General features: G+C 34.7%; 1 protein-coding gene across 1 annotated transcript in view; it reads right to left on the bottom strand.

Moving 5' to 3' along the window:
* Positions 1-1,037: 1,037 nt before the first annotated feature.
* Positions 1,038-22,936, bottom strand: part of LOC128176883 (tyrosine-protein kinase SRK2-like) — a 36,007-nt gene continuing 14,108 nt past the window's right edge. The window contains exons 3-11 of the mRNA XM_052843415.1: positions 14,972-15,077; positions 11,660-11,773; positions 11,291-11,394; positions 10,829-10,981; positions 4,988-5,140; positions 4,370-4,629; positions 3,786-3,939; positions 3,416-3,547; positions 1,038-2,094 (exon numbers count right to left, since the gene is read on the bottom strand). Of these exons, the coding sequence (XP_052699375.1) occupies positions 1,889-2,094; positions 3,416-3,547; positions 3,786-3,939; positions 4,370-4,629; positions 4,988-5,140; positions 10,829-10,981; positions 11,291-11,394; positions 11,660-11,773; positions 14,972-15,077 (1,382 nt within the window). The 3' untranslated portion in view covers positions 1,038-1,888. The remainder of the gene's footprint in view (positions 2,095-3,415; positions 3,548-3,785; positions 3,940-4,369; positions 4,630-4,987; positions 5,141-10,828; positions 10,982-11,290; positions 11,395-11,659; positions 11,774-14,971; positions 15,078-22,936) is intronic.

The raw sequence follows: 22,936 nt of genomic DNA, 5'->3' as shown, positions 1-22,936 counted from the left end.
AATTTTGTTTGTAATTATTATAGAGACCATTATACTTTCTATGACATGAAATGTTAAGATTATTGATTAACAGAAAATTCACTGCAAACAGTTCAACCCCAAATGGCACATAAAGTGCTGCTCATGTGTATTATTATATGGGAAGGGATCTCGTCCTTCAGTTATGAAAATTATTATTTTTTTAATGTATTACCGGAGCTTGCATGTGGCCTTCATTTTTTAATTAAACTGGTACAAAACAGTGTTATTTAGGGGCAAACACTTGGTGCGGCTAATGACAGCATCTAGTTTCAAATTTTCCTCACTTTCTCCTATGGCACAATGGAACTCCATGTCAGAAAATTGATCCCATAGGACCATGATTTTCTTTGATGAGCTTATTAACTTTAATAAACTCCCAAAACATTACCATAATTGCCATACTTTGTAAAAATATGTAAAAAAAAAAAAAAAAAAGAAAATTTTATATTACAAACAATTTTAAAATTGCCAAAACACTACAATGATATCAGTAATTTTGAATTTCATTTAAATTAATGCCCAATAGTGTCACCTTATCAATTTACTTGACAAATAAATCTAAACAACCTCAAAAAATAGTTTAACTTCTTTATTAATAATGATATTATTTATTTCCTTATAATGATAGAACTTTTGGTTTAATGAACAGTTTTAAAATAGCCCCAAAACCATTACCAATTTTACAGATTATGAATTTCCCCTAAACACATGCTCCATCTGAACCATGGCTCATATAATGGCTCCCTGGGGACAAATGAATTCAGCCACACTTGTCTTTGATGTTCTTATTAGCTCCTAAGAATTTATCATTGTCAAACAAAAACTTTGCATTGTCAGTTGAAGGATACTTATAAAAATATTTTTTGTTATTAGTTAAGACATAAAGACAAAAAAACTCCATCTGGATGTATTTATATAAATATATCTTAGAGTGTTTTAATAACATTAATTAATTAATAAAATCTGTAAGGATTACCTCCCTAACTTTTCAACATTAGTGCACAATATATAGAATAAGGAAAATGAAAAACTTCGTTTGCGGGGGTATAATGAATGGCAAACATTAATTTCTCATCATTTCATTCCATAATAATCACATCATATGATAATTAGTGACATTAAAATCGTAATGTACATATCTTTGGTCAAGGCTGTTTCCACAGAAACTTATCTGCAAGTTTCAAATGAACATTCACAGCAAAATAAAAAAAACAAAAAAAACATTCTTTCATAAGACTAATCTACACATAATTTAAGGCACAATTTTGATGGACATGTGTAATATACTTAAACAACAAAGGTACCTCTTCGCTGAAAGTGATAGCCTAACTCTTTGCTGCAAGCGAAAGCCTAACTTGGATGGAAACATGCTTTTTGTGGCACAATTGGAAGCCCACTGATCTTCATTGTTATCAATCACAGTACATAACAATTATGCAGTTATCCTTGGATGTCTAGTTTGATACATGCAAAGAAGTGTTGGTGTGGTATGCATATAACACAAGTAAATACATATAAAGTAATTTTAAAGGTAAAAATTAATTTTTCACCTGTGAAATACATGTAAATATCAAATCACATGTAAAAGTATCAGTTAATACAGAAAAATTAACATTTGGTGATAATAGACCATGAAATACAACTATAGGGCCTAAAGTATATGTAAGTCCTTCTTAATGTGTACATCAAACCAAGCATGTTATCAACAAGCAACAAGATTTTCTTTTTTGTTATACTTAAACATATGCTGGAAATTAAATTGTGTTTATTTAAACTGCAAGTAAAATTGAGAACCATTTAGGCCTTCAATAGGTATAAAAATTGTAGTTTTTATAACAAATGAATGTGGGACTCAGAACAGTTTGCATTATTCATCAGCCTCTCTATAGTTGGGTTCAGTCGAAACAAAGTAGTCGTCAAAGAAACTGGCCAGATACTCAAATGTAGGTCTATTGGCGGGCTTCTTGTCCCAGCATTTCTTCATGATGTCGTACATGAAGTCTGGACAGTGCGGTGGCTTGGGTTGTCTGTATCCCCTCTCTACTTGCTCCAGCACCTCACAATTAGACATGCCTAACAATAGGAGCAGACGTACAGAACATCACAGTTTTGATGAAAATAGTTCCTTTAGTATTAATACTCCATTCAGTGTGATTAAAAAAAGTAAAGCTAACATTAAGAGCAAGTCTCCGATCACAAAAGAGCACAAAATTATTCATCAGGATCTTTGTAAGTTGGCTCTGTTGAGATGAAATAATCATCAAAGAGGTTGAACAGGTATTCAAAGGTAGGTCTGTTGGCGGCTTTCTTATCCCAGCACTTGAGCATCATTTCGTACATGGAGTCAGGGCACCTAGAAGGCTTGGGATGGCGGTACCCTCGCTCTACCTGCTCAATCACCTTACGATTCTGCATACCTAGGAAAGTATATGACAGAGATGTCATGCAATTGCTCATGCATATTTATACAATGTCACTATGATTTTTTACATGGCAGGTAGGCTATAAAATGCAACCTGAAGAAATGCTATTGTTTCTTTAAATCTGTCCTTTGATAATTAATATACTTTATACTGAGCATACAGACATATGTATTCAAAAGTATATCTTTCGTGCACTCATGGTAATAAAATATTTTAATCATATCCGTTTTATGGGTTAAGTTTCAATATAGATACATGTATCTCTGAATCATATTCCCTTTAGAAGTTAGTGTAAAACTGAGATTTATGAATCATTTTTAAAGTAGTTTAATTTGTCTTGCCCCCCCCCCCCCCCTTTCCAAAAAATGCATAATACATTTACATGCTTTTTTTAAAATTACCAAAATCTCCCAAAATAATCATTCAGTTTTTATATAAGCTGAATCTACAAAATCAATAACAGAAGCATAATATTTGTCTGATGCACATGCCAAGAAATGCCAAATAAAACCTGCCACTAATGGGACATGCAAAAAAAGTATATGTTCTTATTCCACGTAAAGCATTAGTGTACAAATTTAGCAGAGACAAGGTGTACATGCCAGTATACATGTACAGGTTGACTTAGCAAACAAAAAATAAAACAGATTAGGGAGGACATGCACAATAAGTAAAGGTAGATAAGATAATAAAGCTGATTTACTTAATTGCCAAAGAAGGAACATTAAAACACAATTCACAACATGATAACGATGATCAACAGAGAAGTTTTAAAACTGCCACTTCAATCCACCAATCGTGGTACAGTTTAATCCATTCAATATCCCGTGACTTAACAATCCTGCATATATATATATATATATATATATATATATATATATATATATATATATATATATATATATATATATATATATAGTTAGTATGTTAAGTAAACTGACATGCTTCATATCTAAGTAGATAATACGTACCTGGATATGGCACCTGGCCATGTGTAACAATTTCTACCAGCAGAATTCCGTAAGACCACACATCAGACTTGATAGTGAATCGACCGTATAGAGCAGCTTCTGGTGCTGTCCACTTTATGGGAAACTTAATGCCTATACAGGGAAGCAGAATATCAAAAATAAACTCAAATAATGCCTAAACCAATAGTGTCACATGATATGTTTTGATGATTAAAGTACTGGTAATGGGAGTCTTTTTGGAAAATCACCAAAATAAATTTTTAATTATGGAGATTTAAAAAAAACCAATAAAATAATTTCTCTCTGAACAGCTAAGACTGAGAACACTTACTAGTATATGTAATATGTAGGTATATATAAATTGGTATACCATGTTTGGGGTTGTATTCATCATCTTCGATGACTCGGGCAAGACCAAAATCAGCCACCTTGGCAATGTTGCTGTCGCCGACCAAAACGTTTCTCGCTGCCAAATCTCTGTGAATCAACTTCTTCTTTTCCAGGAATGTCATACCACTTGCAATCTGAAGTAAATTATTACAAATAAAATTAGTGAAAAAAAAGTAAATAATAGTTAACCACTCTTGATGCCGAGTCATGATCTGACTTTTCAGTTAATACCCAAATTGACCTTTGATCATCCCCTAACTTCACTATTTTGACTCATTCCACAACTCAGGATTAAAGAGCTTGGTCTAACTGGTCATTATTTCAAGTGCAGGACAATATGGTCATGCTATCATAACATGAAGCTCTTCACTGTATATTGTCATTTTGTTGGATAAAATCTTATAACATGAATCTAAAAACCTTGATACCAGTATATGTCAGACATATTTGTATGACACTAGTTCTCTGGATTGTTATACAGAGATAAAGATGAGTCTGTTTTTTCTTCTAAAAAAAGCTCCCTGGACTTACATGTTGTCCCTTCTTGTTGTTTATGTCCCTTACCTGAGCAGCGATGTCCACTAACTGTTGAAACTTCAGGTTCTGTCCGTCGTCGTCCCGCAGGAAATCCAGCAGACTTCCCTTGGACATCAGCTCCGTGACGATGTAGATGGGCTCTATGTCCGCACAGACGGCATACAGCTGGACTAGCTTGTCGTGCTTACACTGCTTCATGATGTTGGCCTCCTCCAAGAACGCATCCTTGGACATCGTGCCGGGCTTCAGTGTTTTGATGGCAACATCAGTAGTTTTGTTCCATTTTCCTGATAAAATAGGGTATAGAGGAAATTCAAACTTTCTGCATGTTTGAATTATCTGGTTAGGTATTGATGTTACAATACATGTATTAGATACTAATGTTCACTTTCCAATTCATGATTGAAAAATTGCCAACAAGGCATTTAGACTTCACATTGGTTTTAGGTAATTTACTTCGAACAGCTTAACAACACTAATTTCATAAAATAGTAATTGCTGCTTTATGTTTGCAGACAAAACTCATACAAGTGTAAAGTATTCCATTCTAACAGAATTCAAAAATTTATTGAGTTGGAGTACATGTACCTGGCATTTTTTTTTCAAGAAAATTGATTTGTTGGCAAACTGGTTTCATTATCTCACCTCTCCACACTTCTCCAAACTGGCCCGCTCCCATCTTCTTGCTGAATTCTAGTGACTCTCTAGGGATTCCCCAAGCATCTTTGTTCAGATTAATGAAAGGTTTAGATTTAGGACAAGGTTTAGTCAACTGCCGACACAACCCATCTGACTGACCTGTAAAAGCACAAGTTAACTGTTGATTTGCAGTTCCTACTACATATACTTGCAAATACATCAATTAACTTTAATACGATTTGTTTCTTCATATCTATATTGTGCACCATAACTATGTAGGTTGGTTTTGTATCTATTATAATCATATATTTAAAGTTGATTTGTACTTATTAATAAACATAGGTAATCACAGATTACAAAGCTCACCGAGACGAGACATCACCCTAATGAGACATCACCTTTATGAGACCACCTTTATCATATTATATGAAAATCATACTTTATGATCTTGGATATTCATGGATTCTGTCTTGACACAATATCAATATATCATCTGTTAAAAAATTGAATGATAATCATATGTTCATATGTTAATCTATACAATAAAATCAAATTAAATATTGCATCTTATCATTTTTACAATAGATATCATATAATACAATAAAATAATATAATAAACAATGATGAGATATGATATTGTAACGTATGATATGACATTGTATTGTGTATTTGATCACATATTACAATATCATAATATAAATTACAATATAGTATTATATTACAATATCATATTACTAATACATTATGACATTGAAACATATGATATTATATTGTATAATAGTATGATATTGAATTATACTGTAGCATTTTTGATACATAATACGATATTTTATCATTTTACACAATATAATTTGATACAACATTGAATCATATCAAATGATAAAATATTATGTGATTAATTAAAATATTATATAATACAATTTTATATTATACATGTTGTATCATATGATACAATAACATATATTACAATATCATATAATACAATTTCATGTGATATGATAATACATCTTATTCATAAACCAATATCATATTATACAATAGGATTAGGAATTTCATGATTTAGGAAAAAAAAATTGGGTAAGTAAGGTTTTTTTCTTTTGTAAGTATAGGTATACTCCAACCCCCCCCCCCCCCCCCCCCCCCCCCCCACGGATTAGGATTTCCCTGATTTTGGGAATTACTTTTTTTTCAATAATTTTGAGGATTAGTCTAGCCCCCCCACTTTCAATTTGCTTCCGACGCCAGTGGTTCGTCTTATGTACCTACGCAATAACATTCATTCCGATATATTGGACATGTACTTTAATAACTGTAATTTAAATGCAATTGTTTAAAAACAAATATATTTCCTATCATTTAATCTTTTGTAGAAATGTTAATATACTAGTAATTTGATATTGACGATTAAAACAATGCTGAGATTCTTAGGCAATGACAATTAATTTTGAAGAAATGGGTTGCAAAGACAATTAATGATTTCTGAGTATTTTAATTATTGAATAAAAAAAATAGTTAAAAAAATTATATGTCAACACCAACGTAGTTTTTCATTTACATTTTAGAGAAAAAAATATTTAAAATTAAATACTGTTTCAACACCTTTTCATCATCATTAATTGTTCATTCTAAAATTACTAAATATTTTCCTTAACTAAATTTAAACTATACAAGTCTTTTTCTTCTAAATCAAACGGTCTTGCTCTCGTGGTCAGTATAAAGTAATTGCAGTAGCAGGTCCAACAATTCATTGTTCTCAAATTTCCTATCATTATCTTTAAGACCACAAATATATACACCATATATATATACATTGTGACAGCAGGGGCTCGTAACATAAAGGGTACTTAAGTCTAAGACAGTGCTTAAGCAGGACTTATGTACATTCCTAGACTTAAGTCCATACCTAGAAGAGTGCTTAGCTAATGCAATTTACCCAAAACTTAGGCGGCCGGTAGAGGTGACTTAAGTATGTTTTCACTTATTTAAAAGTTTTATTGTTAATTATTTCATTTCAGCATTTGATTACAGAGTATTAATCACATGTTTACACAGAATCAATATCTTAATATTCACCAATATAAAATTTTTGATTTGATTGATTTAAATATTAACAGTGGTCGTAGTGATCTGCAACATTTTCTATATACCGATAGTAGTCAAGTGGGCTGCTGAATAGGTTGTAAACAAGTAATGGTCGGTTTACAAGAAGTCACTGTATACATGTATATAAACTTGAGAATTTAAAAAAGGACATTTGAAGACAAAAAAACCCTCGGTGATTTTTAAGAAAACGATTGGTTCCTTTCAATATATCGGCTTGATAAAGAAATTATACCCAGAGTAGGTAAATTGCCTTATTGGTGAGGTAAGATGTAGAACAAAAGATAAAAAGAAATCCACTATAATTATAATCATATCAAGTTCTAACGGCGTCGCGATATTACGCCACAGGCACTCTTCGAGAAGGACTAAAATAGTGAATATTCGTCAAAACAAAGAAGGAACAACAATAGACTGAATACATTGCCTACGATCCTTTAAAATTTTAGGTACATATGTATGTATACTCATGCCACGTACCTTGAATGTTGTGTCTATACATGTACATTTACCCCATCTAATATCAAAGATGGCATGCACGTGTATCTATAAAAATAGAACCATTTTAACATGACCTTGGACTTTCAGTAGGATGTAACGATCTATTTCTTGCGTCAAAACAAGTTAAAATGACGCTGGTTTCAAGCGAAATATACACCGATTGCGTAGTCTTTGCTCAAAAGCGAGACAAATCAAATTTCAAATAGCCATGCCCGAATCGCCTACAATGAAATAGACAGGCCTACGTCACATTGCCGTTTGACTCAACTACCCAAAGTCCAAGCTCTTGTTAAAATGGTTCTTAATTTTTTTACCAATGCATTCAAATTCGACAAAAGAAATGAAAATCGCGTTTTTACTTTTCAACATAGACACTACTTAGCTAAGACATTGCTGAGTTTGCTTTATGTTACGGTATAAGACATACTTAAGCAGGACTTATGTAGGTCCTAAGATTCGGCCTAAGTCCTACTTATGACCCTACTTAAGTCGAAATCTTAGCATGCTTTATGTTACGAGCCCCTGATCTACATTATATATAAAAAAAAATGTGCATATATTTTGACATTTTAAACTGAATTCTACTTATTTATTTTAAAATAAAATTGTCCATCATTCAAAATTCACCCCTACCCCCGATGCAAGTTCAGATCTGCAGATGTATGAAATTTATTTCTTTGTTTTTGTTATTGATGTTTCGCGGAATTTTACAATACATGTATATCATTGTCCCGAGAGTTTTCGGATGGCGAAAGTACATAGTTATCTTTTCTTGGGCGAAGAGATTGAATGTCTGCAGCAGACAGATAGGTAAAGTTAGATACTAGTAACTGGCTACTAGTAACTGGCTACGAGAAGTAAGAAAACCTAGCTACTAGTAACTGGCTACGAGATAAAATCAAAGTTGGCTACTCGTAACTGGCTACTAGTAACTGGCTTCGAGAAGTAAGAAAAGCTAGCTACTAGTAACTGGCTACAAGATGAAAGAAACTTGGCTTCTAGTTACATGTTACTGTCCATGTGAGAACACATACCTAGGATTTCTATTTGAAAGTGTACATTGCACTATATCACTGTCAATTGTCAATCATAATGGTATATATATAAGGATATTTGTCACGAAATGCACAAGTAGCCGACTACATAAAGAGAGATATCTGAGTAATTGTGTCGTAATATTATGTGGATGACTTCAAGGAATGTTAATAATAGCATGTCTGGCATATATCTTTAATTTAAATATACAGCTACTTGAGATATATTGACAAAACCGCCAAAATATAAGGATATTTGTAACAAAATGCACAAGTAGCTGACTACATACAGAGAGATATCTGAGAAATTGTGTCGAAATATTATGTGGATGACTTCAAGGAATGTTAATAATAGCATGTCTGGCATATATCTTCAATTTAAATATACAGCTACTTGAGATATATTGACAAAACCGCCAAAAAATAAAGATATTTGTAACAAAATGCACAAGTAGCTGACTATGTAAAGAGAAATATAATGTGGATGACTTGAAGGAATGTTAATAATAGCATGTCTGGCATATATCCTCAATTTAAATATACAGCTACTTGAGATATATTGACAAAACCGCCAAAATATAAGGATATTTGTAACAAAATGCACAAGAAGCTGACTACATAAAGAGCGATATCTGAGTAATTGTGTCGTAATATTATGTGGATGACTTGAAGGAATGTTGATAATAGCATGTCTGGCATATATCTTCAATTTAGATATACAGCTTCTTGAGATATATTGACAAAACCGCCAAAATATAAGGATATTTGTAACAAAATGCACAAGTAGCTGACTACATAAAGAGAAATATCTGAGTAATTGTGTCGTAATATTATGTGGATGACTTGAAGGAATGTTGATAATAGCATGTCTGGCATATATCTTCAATCTATATTATCAGCTACTTAAGATATATTGACAAAACCGCCAAAAAATAAAGATATTTGTAACAAAATGCTCAAGTATCTGACTACATAATGAAAGATATCTGAGTACCTGTGTCGTAATATTATGTGGATGACTTGAAGGAATGTTACTTTAGCAAGTCTGGCATATATCTTCAATTTAAATATACAGCTACTTGAGATATTTTGACAAAACCGCTAAAAAATAAGATATTTGAAACAAAATGCACAAGTAGCTGACTACATAAAGAGGGATATCTGAGTAATTGTGTCGTAATATTATGTGGATGACTTGACAGAATGTTGATATTAGCAGGTCTGGCATATATCTTCAATTTATATATACAGCTACTTGAGATATATTAACAATTGACAGTGATATAGTGCAATGTACATCTTAAGAACACAAATAAAAATCCTAGGTATGTGTTCTCACATGGACAGTAACAAGTAACTAGAAGCCAAGTTTCTTTCATCGTGTAGCCAGTTACTAGTAGCTAGCTTTTCTTACTTCTCGAAGCCAGTTACTAGTAGCCAGTTATGAGTAGCCAACTTTGATTTTATCTCGTAGCCAGTTACTTGTAGCTAGGTTTTCTTACTTCTCGTAGCCAATTACTAGTAGCCAGTTACTAGTAGCTAACTTTACCTATCTGCAGCAGACAGCGGTTTTAATGAGTAAAAAACGCTTTTTATCGAGTTTATTAGGATTATTTCAATGTGAATGTGTTTTGTGACCACACTTGCAACATTGTGTGGGAGAATTTGCGTAACTTTTGTCAAGTAAGTTGTTTTTTGACAATGTTTACAAATTACAATGTTTACAAATCGTGCCCTACTTTTGATTCTTCCCTTGTGTATTATTTATATACATGTATGTCATAGAGTGTAGACGCCGGGGGTATAGCATAAGCTCCCCTTGACTTCGTCTCGGTGAGGTAAAAATGACACTGAGCAAGGTTATTACCCATATTATATACAATGTAATACGTGGAACTTTGATATTCTAATCATTAATACAAATTGTATCTCAAAAACTATCAATATGTCAAAGTGGGTTGGAAATCCTAACCACTTTTTTTTTGACAAGTGTATTTATCCTGTATAGATATATCCAGATGTTTCCTCTGTCCCATTGGGTTTGAGATGATGAGGTTTGATTGATATGTACATTACTGTTTATATGTACTTCTGTGATAAAGCAAAAATTTCAAATCTTAACAACGCTTCTGGATTCTGCATATTAACATTGAACAACAATTGTATTAAAAAAATAATGTTATCCACACAGCCAATTTCATGTAGTTTTTACAGGAGTAGTGATTGATGAGTTCTGGTAGAGAGGACATGACTCGGCGAGCTGTGATGTAGTAACCACGGTTATTGTCCATGTTGCGTATTTTGTAATGTTTGACTGTGTCTCCCTTGACATCTTCGTAATCTCTCACTGATAGCACATAATTTCCTTAAAAAGAAAGACAAAACTACATGTCCATGCAAATTCTTACTGAACAACAACTGGTTATACTGTTGGCTGTTTTTTGACAACCCTTGTACAGTGTATATTTCCAAAAAAAAAATTTATTAATCTTTTCTGTAAATCTATCAGTCCTCGCAATAATCTCTGTTTTTGGACAATCTCTTGTTTTAATTTTCCAAGAAAAAATTTAATCTCAAGATCTTTCTTGCAATAACTTTAATTTATAATCTCTAACAAAGAAACTTCAAGGAAGATAAATGTACTACATGTCATTTCCTCAACTGAAGAACAAACCTGGACTAGATTCACTTTCCCTTATCAAGAAACATCCGGTCTCGTTTCCAGGGGTGAGAAGCAGCCTCCCTGACTCCTTTCTAGAGAGAGCTCCCATGAACCAGCTGTAAACATAGAAAACCAACAGTCATTTCACTTATTTTAACCATCAACTATGTCTTCTTCACAAAAACAATGAACAGGGGATGTGCATGTATGAGGAAGGGGGGGGGGGATTAGGTTTCTACCTGATATATTCCTGATATTATTAAAAGGTTTTCTGTTATGGAAGCAAGGGCAATATTACTGCTGAAAGTCTATCTATCTTGCTTTTATTCTTTTTTTGCTTCCATACTCTGCACTATTAAATGTGTTGATCGACAGACTTACTCATAAGACTCAAGAGAGTCTTTCTTGGCCACATAATTCCTGGGGACGTATCCTTCAATCTTTGTGTTGCTGTAGTTAGGGTTGGCATGTTTTGCAAACCACCAATCGGAATCGCTGAAACAAAAAGATTAAATGTTCAGTCAAATGTTTCATAAGCATACATGGTTCATTTTTCTGCATTAGTGTTTTCTTTTTCTATTTATTGATCATTTTTTGATAACTTGTTTTAATTAAAACTCTGTGTTTGACAGGACAAAATAATAATTTGAAATATTGTTATATATTTTGCATATAGTATCAATAATAATTTACTTTTTAAAAAAGAAATCAAAATGCCAACAGTACATTGAAAATTTCAAAGAGGATATACCGGTACATGTACCATTTTTGACGACTTAATTGTTATGAAGTATATGTAAACAAGAAAACATAAAATAGAGTAAAGCATGTCAAAGGATATTCAAGGTCATAAAATTAAAATACATAAGTGGTTTCACTTGTCATTAACATGTATTTATGGGTTCATTTTATTGAGGTTTACTGTATAATCAGTGAATTACATGGTACTCCATTCTGTGCATTTAATGTTTGTATACTAGAGAGTACAGAGGTCCTTTATACATACAAAAAAATAAAATAACATCGGAAGCCAGCCAGGTGATATAAGAACATGTTGAAGAAAAGTCAATTGAATGAACGTGTAAACATCATCAGTACATGTACTATAATTCATTTAATATTCATTATCATAGCATTTAAATTCAGATTTCGCAAGGCATATATACTGTGTTTTCATACCCATGACTAAACCAGAAATGAAAATAAAATTATTGTGATGTATATGGATGTAATCAAACTGTTCTCTGTAAAATCACTCTTTATCAAAGGATAAAGATGAATAGTTCAAAGTTTCTCTTTCAGTTCAATAAACAAGAGACAGGAGATATATCAATGAATAAGCTATCTCCTTTTGAACATATACATTACTATTATTCTACTTACTCCCAGAAATAACCCTATGATTCGTAGAATAACATCTTTGCTAAGCATTATCTAGCCATACCAGAATCATCTTTGTTTGAGTAACTTTGGTAGGGGTATACAATTTGAATTTGTGAAGTGCATGAACTTTAATATTTTCAAATATTTCTTGCCCTGTTGTGAGTTTCGAGATGATATGACTCGATCCCACATTGTTCACAACATTTACCCCATACATCATATTGCTTATATTCATAAACCAGCATTTACAAAGATCTTCAATTCAGATGAATACCCTAGAAAGCAAAGCCAACATACAACAATTAAGAATTAATATTTATCATGGCTGGTTAACTGCACTTTAAATGTACAATTTAGCCACAAAACTATATACATTAAGTTAACGGCTTTAAATCAGAGTACTAGAGGGGGAGGGGGAATTAATGGGGAGTAGAGGGTGTTTAAAAAATCTAATTTATGCATGTCAAAGTAAATTACCATGTTAGCAATATAACTTACAAGTGTAGGGTAAAATTAGTAAATGGAAAGCAAAAAATTGCACTCAAAATCCTTACACGGTACCGAAGGATGAAGGAAATACTCAATTGTATGTAACGTTTGGTATCCGGCAGTTTTAAGACTAATTTATTGTATACATGTACATTCAAGGACATTGCAAGAAAATTGCAGAAAAGCTAGAAATACATTTCCTATTATTCAAAAACACAAGTCTAAAGTATGAACACACTAAGAAAAATCAGAAGTTTGGAGTTTATATTTAAGCTTTTAAATTATTGTCTAAAACTGCATACGTCACTTTCAACAACAACAAACAAACTGATGCAAAGTTAAAGACAGTTCCTATTGTCCTCAGAAAACATGAAATTAAGTGAATGATTTTTTCCTTGTTTAAGAGTTGACCCTTCATTGTTTTACATGCTTATGTTAAATCAGACATGTCCAATGTATTAAGACAGATCAGTCAGGATGCCGCGCTCGATGAAGGAGGAAGTGAAATAAGGATATACAATGTTCAACGGCAAATGATTAACCAGACCGACGGCCAACAAACACGCATTTACTGACGTACAGACCTATAATCTACCTGTGCTTTTCTCGGACTCTGTCACAGCTATCTAGCTATCTATAAAGGGTTTTCTATGTACCATATATTTACATTCTCCCCTCTAATACATGGACAGGAGGCTTGTCACATGATCATTATGTCAAAATAATGCATGGTTTCGTCCCCATATGAACCACAACACAAATAGCTATCTAAACTAAATACAATATACAATTTATTATCTTGATTTGGCATCCATCACTTTTAAAAAAAAAAGTTTCTGAATTCTTGCTAGTGTATCATTAGATTTGTTGAATATACATGTATTTGTATGAGTGGATATTAATACCGGTATGGACAATGTACATGTACCTGAGTATAATTTATTCATGTCACACAGTACAGTATCTACATTCTAACAGGACTGGGATGGATCAGGACGGCTTGATTTGGTCGACTTTCAATTCAAAGCGTGTACCGGTACATATTTCTAACAACAATAGAAAAATAATTCTTGCGTTTTTACTTTTTTTTATTTGTTAAAAAGTATAATAAACAAATATTGAATTGAAATATCACTTTTTATACTATGATAAACAATTTCAAATAGGGTAGTTAAAGGCAAGGGGCTCAGTGTATTGTGTTGCTATGTGCATACATGTAGATGTTGGGTTGATCGATACACAGTTGGTCCCCCCCCCCCCCCCCCTTTAAAAGATTGGACACTGAAATATTTTGATATCTTTGATCTCCTATTTGCAAAAAATTCAATGGTTTACATGTAAAAATAAATTTTGAACTTGGAACAAAACCAAAATCCAGAGTGCCAGATCAGTGGAACAAATCAACCAAAATAATAGGAAATGGAAATTTTCGGTGCTCTGCATACCTCTATCATGTCTATAGTATTCATCTTTAAACATTTGCTTAATGCAGGATTTCTCCTTAATGCCATGTATAATATCAAATTCCATTTCATGGTTTCATTTTACAAAATTGCCTCTACAATTGGAAATGGTTCTTCTTTCAGAGGATTGCAATTCTGACTAATGATATCAAATTATATTACGTGCATGTATTTAAATTACCGATAGAGAGAAAATTTGCACATCAATAAAGATGACAGGGTACCTATTTTAATTAAAACTGTAGTCAATATTCAAACCAGAGCTAAATTTTGCAGAAAAGAGCAAAAAAATGTTGAGTGCTAGAATGTATATCTCAGTAAATCTTACAGGAGAGAGAGCTGGGGTCAAAATGAATACCTGTCATCCAGTAGATATAAAAGGTCTCCCTTTTCAAAGCTCAAGTCATCATCAGCCCTGGCGTCATAGTCGTACAAGGCTCGTAGAGACGATTTGTAGGATACAGCTGCAAAACAATGTCAACGTAAAATCACCTCGATGAGGAACAAAGACAAAGAATAGTCTTACTCAAACAGTTTCAATATATAAATATACCCAGTATGCTGTTTCCTTTTCAAAACATGTGCATTGCGATAACTTTTTCAACTGAATGCATTATAATATTTAATATATGTTCAACCCCCCCCCCCCTCCCAACCCCTTCCCAAAGAAAAACAATTTTAAAAGATTGGAAAGTATATAGCACCTAAATAAGTACTAGTTCTATGTTTTATAATATAGTTTAAGTCCATCATGATGAAATGACTCTCATCAATATATAATCTATAATCTCCCCTATAGTGACATTCAGGCTGAGAGTAAGTACATAATATACAGGGATAAAACAGGTGCTGACATTCCTTTGTCACATGTAATCATGTTTCGTGTAAACTGATACTAAAACATGAGGTGATATGTAATATAAGAGGCCCATGGGCCACATTGCTCACCTGAGCAACAATAGACATTATAAAATCAGCTTTACGGAGTAATATACCCAAAAAAAATATGGACAATGTAGTCTAACAGATCCTGTATATCAAAAATTCAACTTTTTCCCCAGGATATTCTGTTTATCATTGATCCCTTTTTGTCACAGTATAGTCATTTCACATATTGAGCATTACAGTTCTCAAGAACATCTAAATCAAATAAGATATAAACCTACATTAAACTTGTGCCAGCCCAAGAATTGTCCAGAGGCCAAAGTCTAAACAATTATAAAGAATCAAAAATATGTCAAAATGCTTGCATATAAGTTAAACCATATATTATAACATTTGAATTTTGGTGAATTTAAACTGTTTTCTTTTGTAAAATTGGACCCCCCACCCCATGTGGCTCCATCCTACTCCTGAAAAATATGATTTTGACAAATTTAAATCTACACTATCTAACGTTGCTTTCACTAGTGTTGCACCTTTTCTAAGAAAAAGTTTTTTTTAAGAAAAAGATTTTTCTCATTATATTCCTTTTTAAAGATTTAACCGGTCCCCACTGTGCCCCTACCCTACCCCAGGGATCATAATTTGACCAAACTTTAATCTACTCTACCTGATGATACTTCACAAAAGTTACAGCTTTTCTGGCCAGTCGTGTTCTGAGTAGATGATTTAAAAATAAGATTTCTCTTTATATCCCCATGTAAAAGTTTGACCCCCCCCCCCCCCCATTGTGGACCCACCTTATCCTCAGGGACCATGATTTGAACAAACTTGAATCTACACTATCTGATTAAATGCTTTTTGAGAAGAAGATTTTCAAATATTAAATAACTCTATATACTCCTATGTTAAACCTCGACCCCAAATTGTGGCCCCACCTTACCCCTGGGGACCATGATTTTACCAAACTTGAATCTACACTATCTGAGGATGCTTCCACACAACTATCAGCTTTTCTTGCTAAATGGTTTTTGAGAAGAAGATTTTTAAATATTAACTCTATGTACTCCTATGTTAAAATTTAACCCCCCATTGTGGCCCCACCTTACCACCGGGGACCATGATTTGAACAAACTTGAATCAACACTATCTGAGGATGCTTCCACACAAGTATAAGCTTTTCTGGCCAAATGGTATTTGAGAAGAAGATTTTTAAAGATTAACTCTATATACTCCAATGTAAAACTTCAGCCCCCATTGTGGCCCAACCTTACCCCCGGGGACCATGATTTGAACAAACTTGAATCTACACTATCTTAGGATGCTACCACACAAAATTCAGCTTTTCTGGCCAAATGGTTTTTGAGAAGAAGATTTTGAAAGATTAACTCTATATACTCCTATGTTAAACTTCGGCCCCCCATTGTGGCCCCACCTTACCCCCGGGGACCATGATTTGAACAAACTTGAATCTACACTATCTGATTAAATGCTTTTTTTTAGAAGAAGATTTTTAAATATTAAATAGCTCTATATACTCCTATGTTAAACCTCAACCCCCAATTGTGGCCCCACCTTACCCTTGGGGACCATGATTTGACCAAACTTGAATCTACACTATCTGAGGATGCTTCCACAAAAGTATCAGCTTTTCTGACCAAATGGTTTTTGAGAAGAATTTTTAAAAGATTAACTCTATATACTCCTATGGTAAACTTTGACCCCCCCCCCCATTGTGGCCCCACCTTACCCCCGGGGATCATTCTATATACTCCAATGAAAAACTTCGATCCCCCATTGTGGCCCAACCTTACCCCCGGGGACCATGATTTGAACAAACTTGAATCTACACTATCTTAGGATTCTACCACACAAGTATCAGCTTTTCTGGCCAAATGGTTTTTGAGAAGAAGATTTTGAAAGATTAACTCTATATACTCCTATGTCAAACTTTGACCCCCATTGTGGCCCCACCTTACCCCCGGGGACCATGATTTGAACAAACTTGAATCTACACTATCTTAGGATGCTTCCACACAACTATCAGCTTTTCTGGCTAAATGGTTTTTAAGAAGAAGATATTTAAATATTAACTCTATATACTCCTATGGTAAACTTTGACCCCCCCCATTGTGGCCCCACCTTACACCCGGGGACCATTCTATATACTCCAATGAAAAACTTCGATCCCCTATTGTGGCCCAACCTTACCCCCGGGGACCATGATTTGAACAAACTTGAATCTACACTATCTTAGGATGCTACCACACAAGTATCAGTTTTCTGGCCAAATGGTTTTGGAGAAGAAGATTTTGAAAGATTAACTCGATATACTCCTATGTCAAACGTTGACCCCCATTGTGGCCCCACCTTACCCCCGGGGACCATGATTTGAACAAACTTGAATCTACACTATCTTAGGATGCTTCCACACAACTATCAGCTTTTCTGGCTAAATGGTTTTTAAGAAGAAGATATTTAAATATTAACACTATGTACTCCTATGTTAAAATTTAACCCCCCATTGTGGCCCAACCTTACCACCAGGGACCATGATTTGAACAAACTTGAATCTACACTATCCTAGGATGCTTCCACACAACTATCAGCTTTTCTGGCCAAATGGTTTTTGAGAAGAAGTTTTTTAAAGATTAACTCTATATACTCCAATTTAAAACTTTGACCCCCCCCCCCCCCTTTGTGGCCCCACCTTACCCCTTGGGACCATCATTGGACCAAACTTGAATCTACACTATCTTAGGATGCTTCCACACAAGTTTCAGCTTTTCTGGTCAAATGGTTTTTGAGAAGAAGATTTTTAAATATTAACTCTATATACTACTATGTTAAACTTCGACGCTCCCCCCATTGTGGCTCCACCTTACCCCCGGGGACCATGATTTGACCAAACTTGAATCTACACTATCCTAGGATGCTTCCACACAAGTATCAGCTTTTTTGGCCAAATGGTTTTTGAGAAGAAGATTTTTAAAGATTAACTCTATGTACTATTATGTTAAAATAAAACCCCCCATTGAGGCCCCACCTTACCACAAGGGACCATGATTTGAACAAACTTGAATCTACACTATCTTGGATGCTTCCACACAAGTTTCAGCTTTTCTGGTCAAATGGTTTTTGAGAAGAATTTTTAAAAGATTAACTGTATATACTCCTATGTTAAACTTTGACCTCCCCCCATTGTGGCCCCACCTTACCCCCGGGGACCATGATTTGAACAAACTTGAATCTACACTATCTGATCAAATGCTTTTTTTTGAGAAGAAGATTTTTAAATATTAAATAACTCTATATACTCCTATGTTAAACCTCGACCCCCAATTGTGGCCCCACCTTACCCCTGGGGACCATGATTTGACCAAACTTGAATCTACACTATCTGAGGATGCTTCCACACAAGTATCAGCTTTTCTGGTCAAATGGTTTTGGAGAAGAAGATTTTGAAAGATTAACTCTATATACTCCTATGTCAAACTTTGACCCCCATTGTTGCCCCACCTTACCCCCGGGGACCATGATTTGAACAAACTTGAATCTACACTATCTTAGGATGCTTCCACACAACTATCAGCTTTTCTGGCTAAATGGTTTTTAAGAAGAAGATATTTAAATATTAACACTATGTACTCCTATGTTAAAATTTAACCCCCCATTGTGGCCCAACCTTACCACCAGGGACCATGATTTGACCAAACTTGAATCTACACTATCCTAGGATGCTTCCACACAACTATTAGCTTTTCTGGCCAAATGGTTTTTGAGAAGAATTTTTTAAAGATTAACTCTATATACTCCAATGTAAAACTTTGATCCCCCCCCACTTTGTGGCCCCACCTTACCCCTTGGGACCATCATTTGACCAAACTTGAATCTACACTATCTTAGGATGCTTCCACACAAGTTTCAGCTTTTCTGGTCAAATGGTTTTTGAGAAGAAGATTTTTAAATATTAACTCTATATACTCCTATGTTAAACTTCGCCGCTCCCCCCATTGTGGCTCCACGTTACCCCCGGGGACCATGATTTGAACAAACTTGAATCTACACTATCCTAGGATGCTTCCACACAAGTATCAGCTTTTCTGGCCAAATGGTTTTTGAGAAGAAGATTTTTAAAGATTAACTCTATATACTCCTATGTCAAACGTTGACCCCCATTGTGGCCCCACCTTACCCCCGGGGACCATGATTTGAACAAACTTGAATCTACACTATCTTAGGATGCTTCCACACAACTATCAGCTTTTCTGGCTAAATGGTTTTTAAGAAGAAGATATTTAAATATTAACACTATGTACTCCTATGTTAAAATTTAACCCCCCATTGTGGCCCAACCTTACCACCAGGGACCATGATTTGAACAAACTTGAATCTACACTATCCTAGGATGCTTCCACACAACTATCAGCTTTTCTGGCCAAATGGTTTTTGAGAAGAAGTTTTTTAAAGATTAACTCTATATACTCCAATTTAAAACTTTGACCCCCCCCCCTTTGTGGCCCCACCTTACCCCTTGGGACCATCATTGGACCAAACTTGAATCTACACTATCTTAGGATGCTTCCACACAAGTTTCAGCTTTTCTGGTCAAATGGTTTTTGAGAAGAAGATTTTTAAATATTAACTCTATATACTACTATGTTAAACTTCGACGCTCCCCCCATTGTGGCTCCACCTTACCCCCGGGGACCATGATTTGACCAAACTTGAATCTACACTATCCTAGGATGCTTCCACACAAGTATCAGCTTTTTTGGCCAAATGGTTTTTGAGAAGAAGATTTTTAAAGATTAACTCTATGTACTATTATGTTAAAATAAAACCCCCCATTGAGGCCCCACCTTACCACAAGGGACCATGATTTGAACAAACTTGAATCTACACTATCTTAGGATGCTTCCACACAAGTTTCAGCTTTTCTGGTCAAATGGTTTTTGAGAAGAATTTTTAAAAGATTAACTGTATATACTCCTATGTTAAACTTTGACCTCCCCCCATTGTGGCCCCACCTTACCCCCGGGGACCATGATTTGAACAAACTTGAATCTACACTATCTGATCAAATGCTTTTTTTTGAGAAGAAGATTTTTAAATATTAAATAACTCTATATACTCCTATGTTAAACCTCGACCCCCAATTGTGGCCCCACCTTACCCCCGGGGACCATGATTTGACCAAACTTGAATCTACACTATCTGAGGATGCTTCCACACAAGTATCAGCTTTTCTGGTCAAATGGTTTTGGAGAAGAAGATTTTGAAAGATTAACTCTATATACTCCTATGTCAAACTTTGACCCCCATTGTTGCCCCACCTTACCCCCGGGGACCATGATTTGAACAAACTTGAATCTACACTATCTTAGGATGCTTCCACACAACTATCAGCTTTTCTGGCTAAATGGTTTTTAAGAAGAAGATATTTAAATATTAACACTATGTACTCCTATGTTAAAATTTAACCCCCCATTGTGGCCCAACCTTACCACCAGGGACCATGATTTGACCAAACTTGAATCTACACTATCCTAGGATGCTTCCACACAACTATTAGCTTTTCTGGCCAAATGGTTTTTGAGAAGAATTTTTTAAAGATTAACTCTATATACTCCAATGTAAAACTTTGATCCCCCCCCTTTGTGGCCCCACCTTACCCCTTGGGACCATCATTTGACCAAACTTGAATCTACACTATCTTAGGATGCTTCCACACAAGTTTCAGCTTTTCTGGTCAAATGGTTTTTGAGAAGAAGATTTTTATATATTAACTCTATATACTCCTATGTTAAACTTCGCCGCTCCCCCCATTGTGGCTCCACGTTACCCCCGGGGACCATGATTTGAACAAACTTGAATCTACACTATCCTAGGATGCTTCCACACAAGTATCAGCTTTTCTGGCCAAATGGTTTTTGAGAAGAAGATTTTTAAAGATTAACTCTATGTACTCCTATGTTAAAATAAAACCCCCCATTGAGGCCCCACCTTACCACAAGGGACCATGATTTGAACAAACTTGAATCTACACTATCTTAGGATGCTTCCACACAAGTTTCAGCTTTTCTGGTCAAATGGTTTTTGAGAAGAATTTTTAAAAGATTAACTCTATATACTCCTATGTTAAACTTTGACCTCAACCCATTGTGGCCCCACCTTACCCCCGGGGACCATGATTTGAACAAACTTGAATCTACACTATCTGATCGAATGCTTTTTTTTGAGAAGAAGATTTTTAAATATTAAATAACTCTATATACTCCTATGTTAAACCTCGACCCCAAATTGTGGCCCCACCTTACCCCCGGGGACCATGATTTGACCAAACTTGAATCTACACTATCTGAGGATGCTTCCACACAAGTATCAGCTTTTCTGACCAAATGGTTTTTGAGAAGAAGATTTTTAAATATTAACTCTGTATACTCCTATGTTAAACTTTGACCTCCCCCCATTGTGGCCCCACCTTACCCCCGGGGACCATGATTTGAACAAACTTGAATCTACACTATCTGAGGATGCTTCCACACAAGTATCAGCTTTTCTGGCCAAATGGTATTTGAGAAGAAGATTTTTAAAGATTAACTCTATATACTCCAATGAAAAACTTCGATCCCCCATTGTGGCCCAACCTTACCCCCGGGGACCATGATTTGAACAAACTTGAATCTACACTATCTTAGGATGCTACCACACAAAATTCAGCTTTTCTGGCCAAATGGTTTTTGAGAAGAAGATTTTGAAAGATTAAATCTATATACTCCTATGTTAAACTTTGACCCCCATTGTGGCCCCACCTTACCCCCGGGGACCATGATTTGAACAAACTTGAATCTACACTATCTGATTAAATGCTTTTTTTAGAAGAAGATTTTTAAATATTAAATAACTCTATATACTCCTATGTTAAACCTCGACCCCCAATTGTGGCCCCACCTTACCCCTGGGGACCATGATTTGACCAAACCTGAATCTACACTATCTGAGGATGCTTCCACACAAGTATCAGCTTTTCTGGTCAAATGGTTTTTGAGAAGAAGATTTTTAAATATTAACTCTATATACTCCTATGGTAAACTTTGACCCCCCCCCCATTGTGGCCCAACCTTACCCCCGGGGATCATTCTATATACTTCAATGAAAAACTTCGATCCCCCATTGTGGCCTAACCTTACCCCCAGCGACCATGATTTGAACAAACTTGAATCTACACTATCTTAGGATGCTACCACACAAGTATCAGCTTTTCTGGCCAAATGGTTTTTGAGAAGAAGATTTTGAAAGATTAACTCTATATACTCCTATGTCAAACTTTGACCCCCATTGTGGCCCCACCTTACCCCTGGGGACCATGATTTGAACAAACTTGAATCTACACTATCTTAGGATGCTTCCACACAACTATCAGCTTTTCTGGCTAAAT

Source organism: Crassostrea angulata, chromosome 3 (assembly GCF_025612915.1).
Source record: "Crassostrea angulata isolate pt1a10 chromosome 3, ASM2561291v2, whole genome shotgun sequence".
NCBI classification, from domain to species: Eukaryota; Metazoa; Mollusca; class Bivalvia; order Ostreida; family Ostreidae; genus Magallana; species Magallana angulata.
This window is presented reverse-complemented; position numbering and strand designations above follow the sequence as displayed.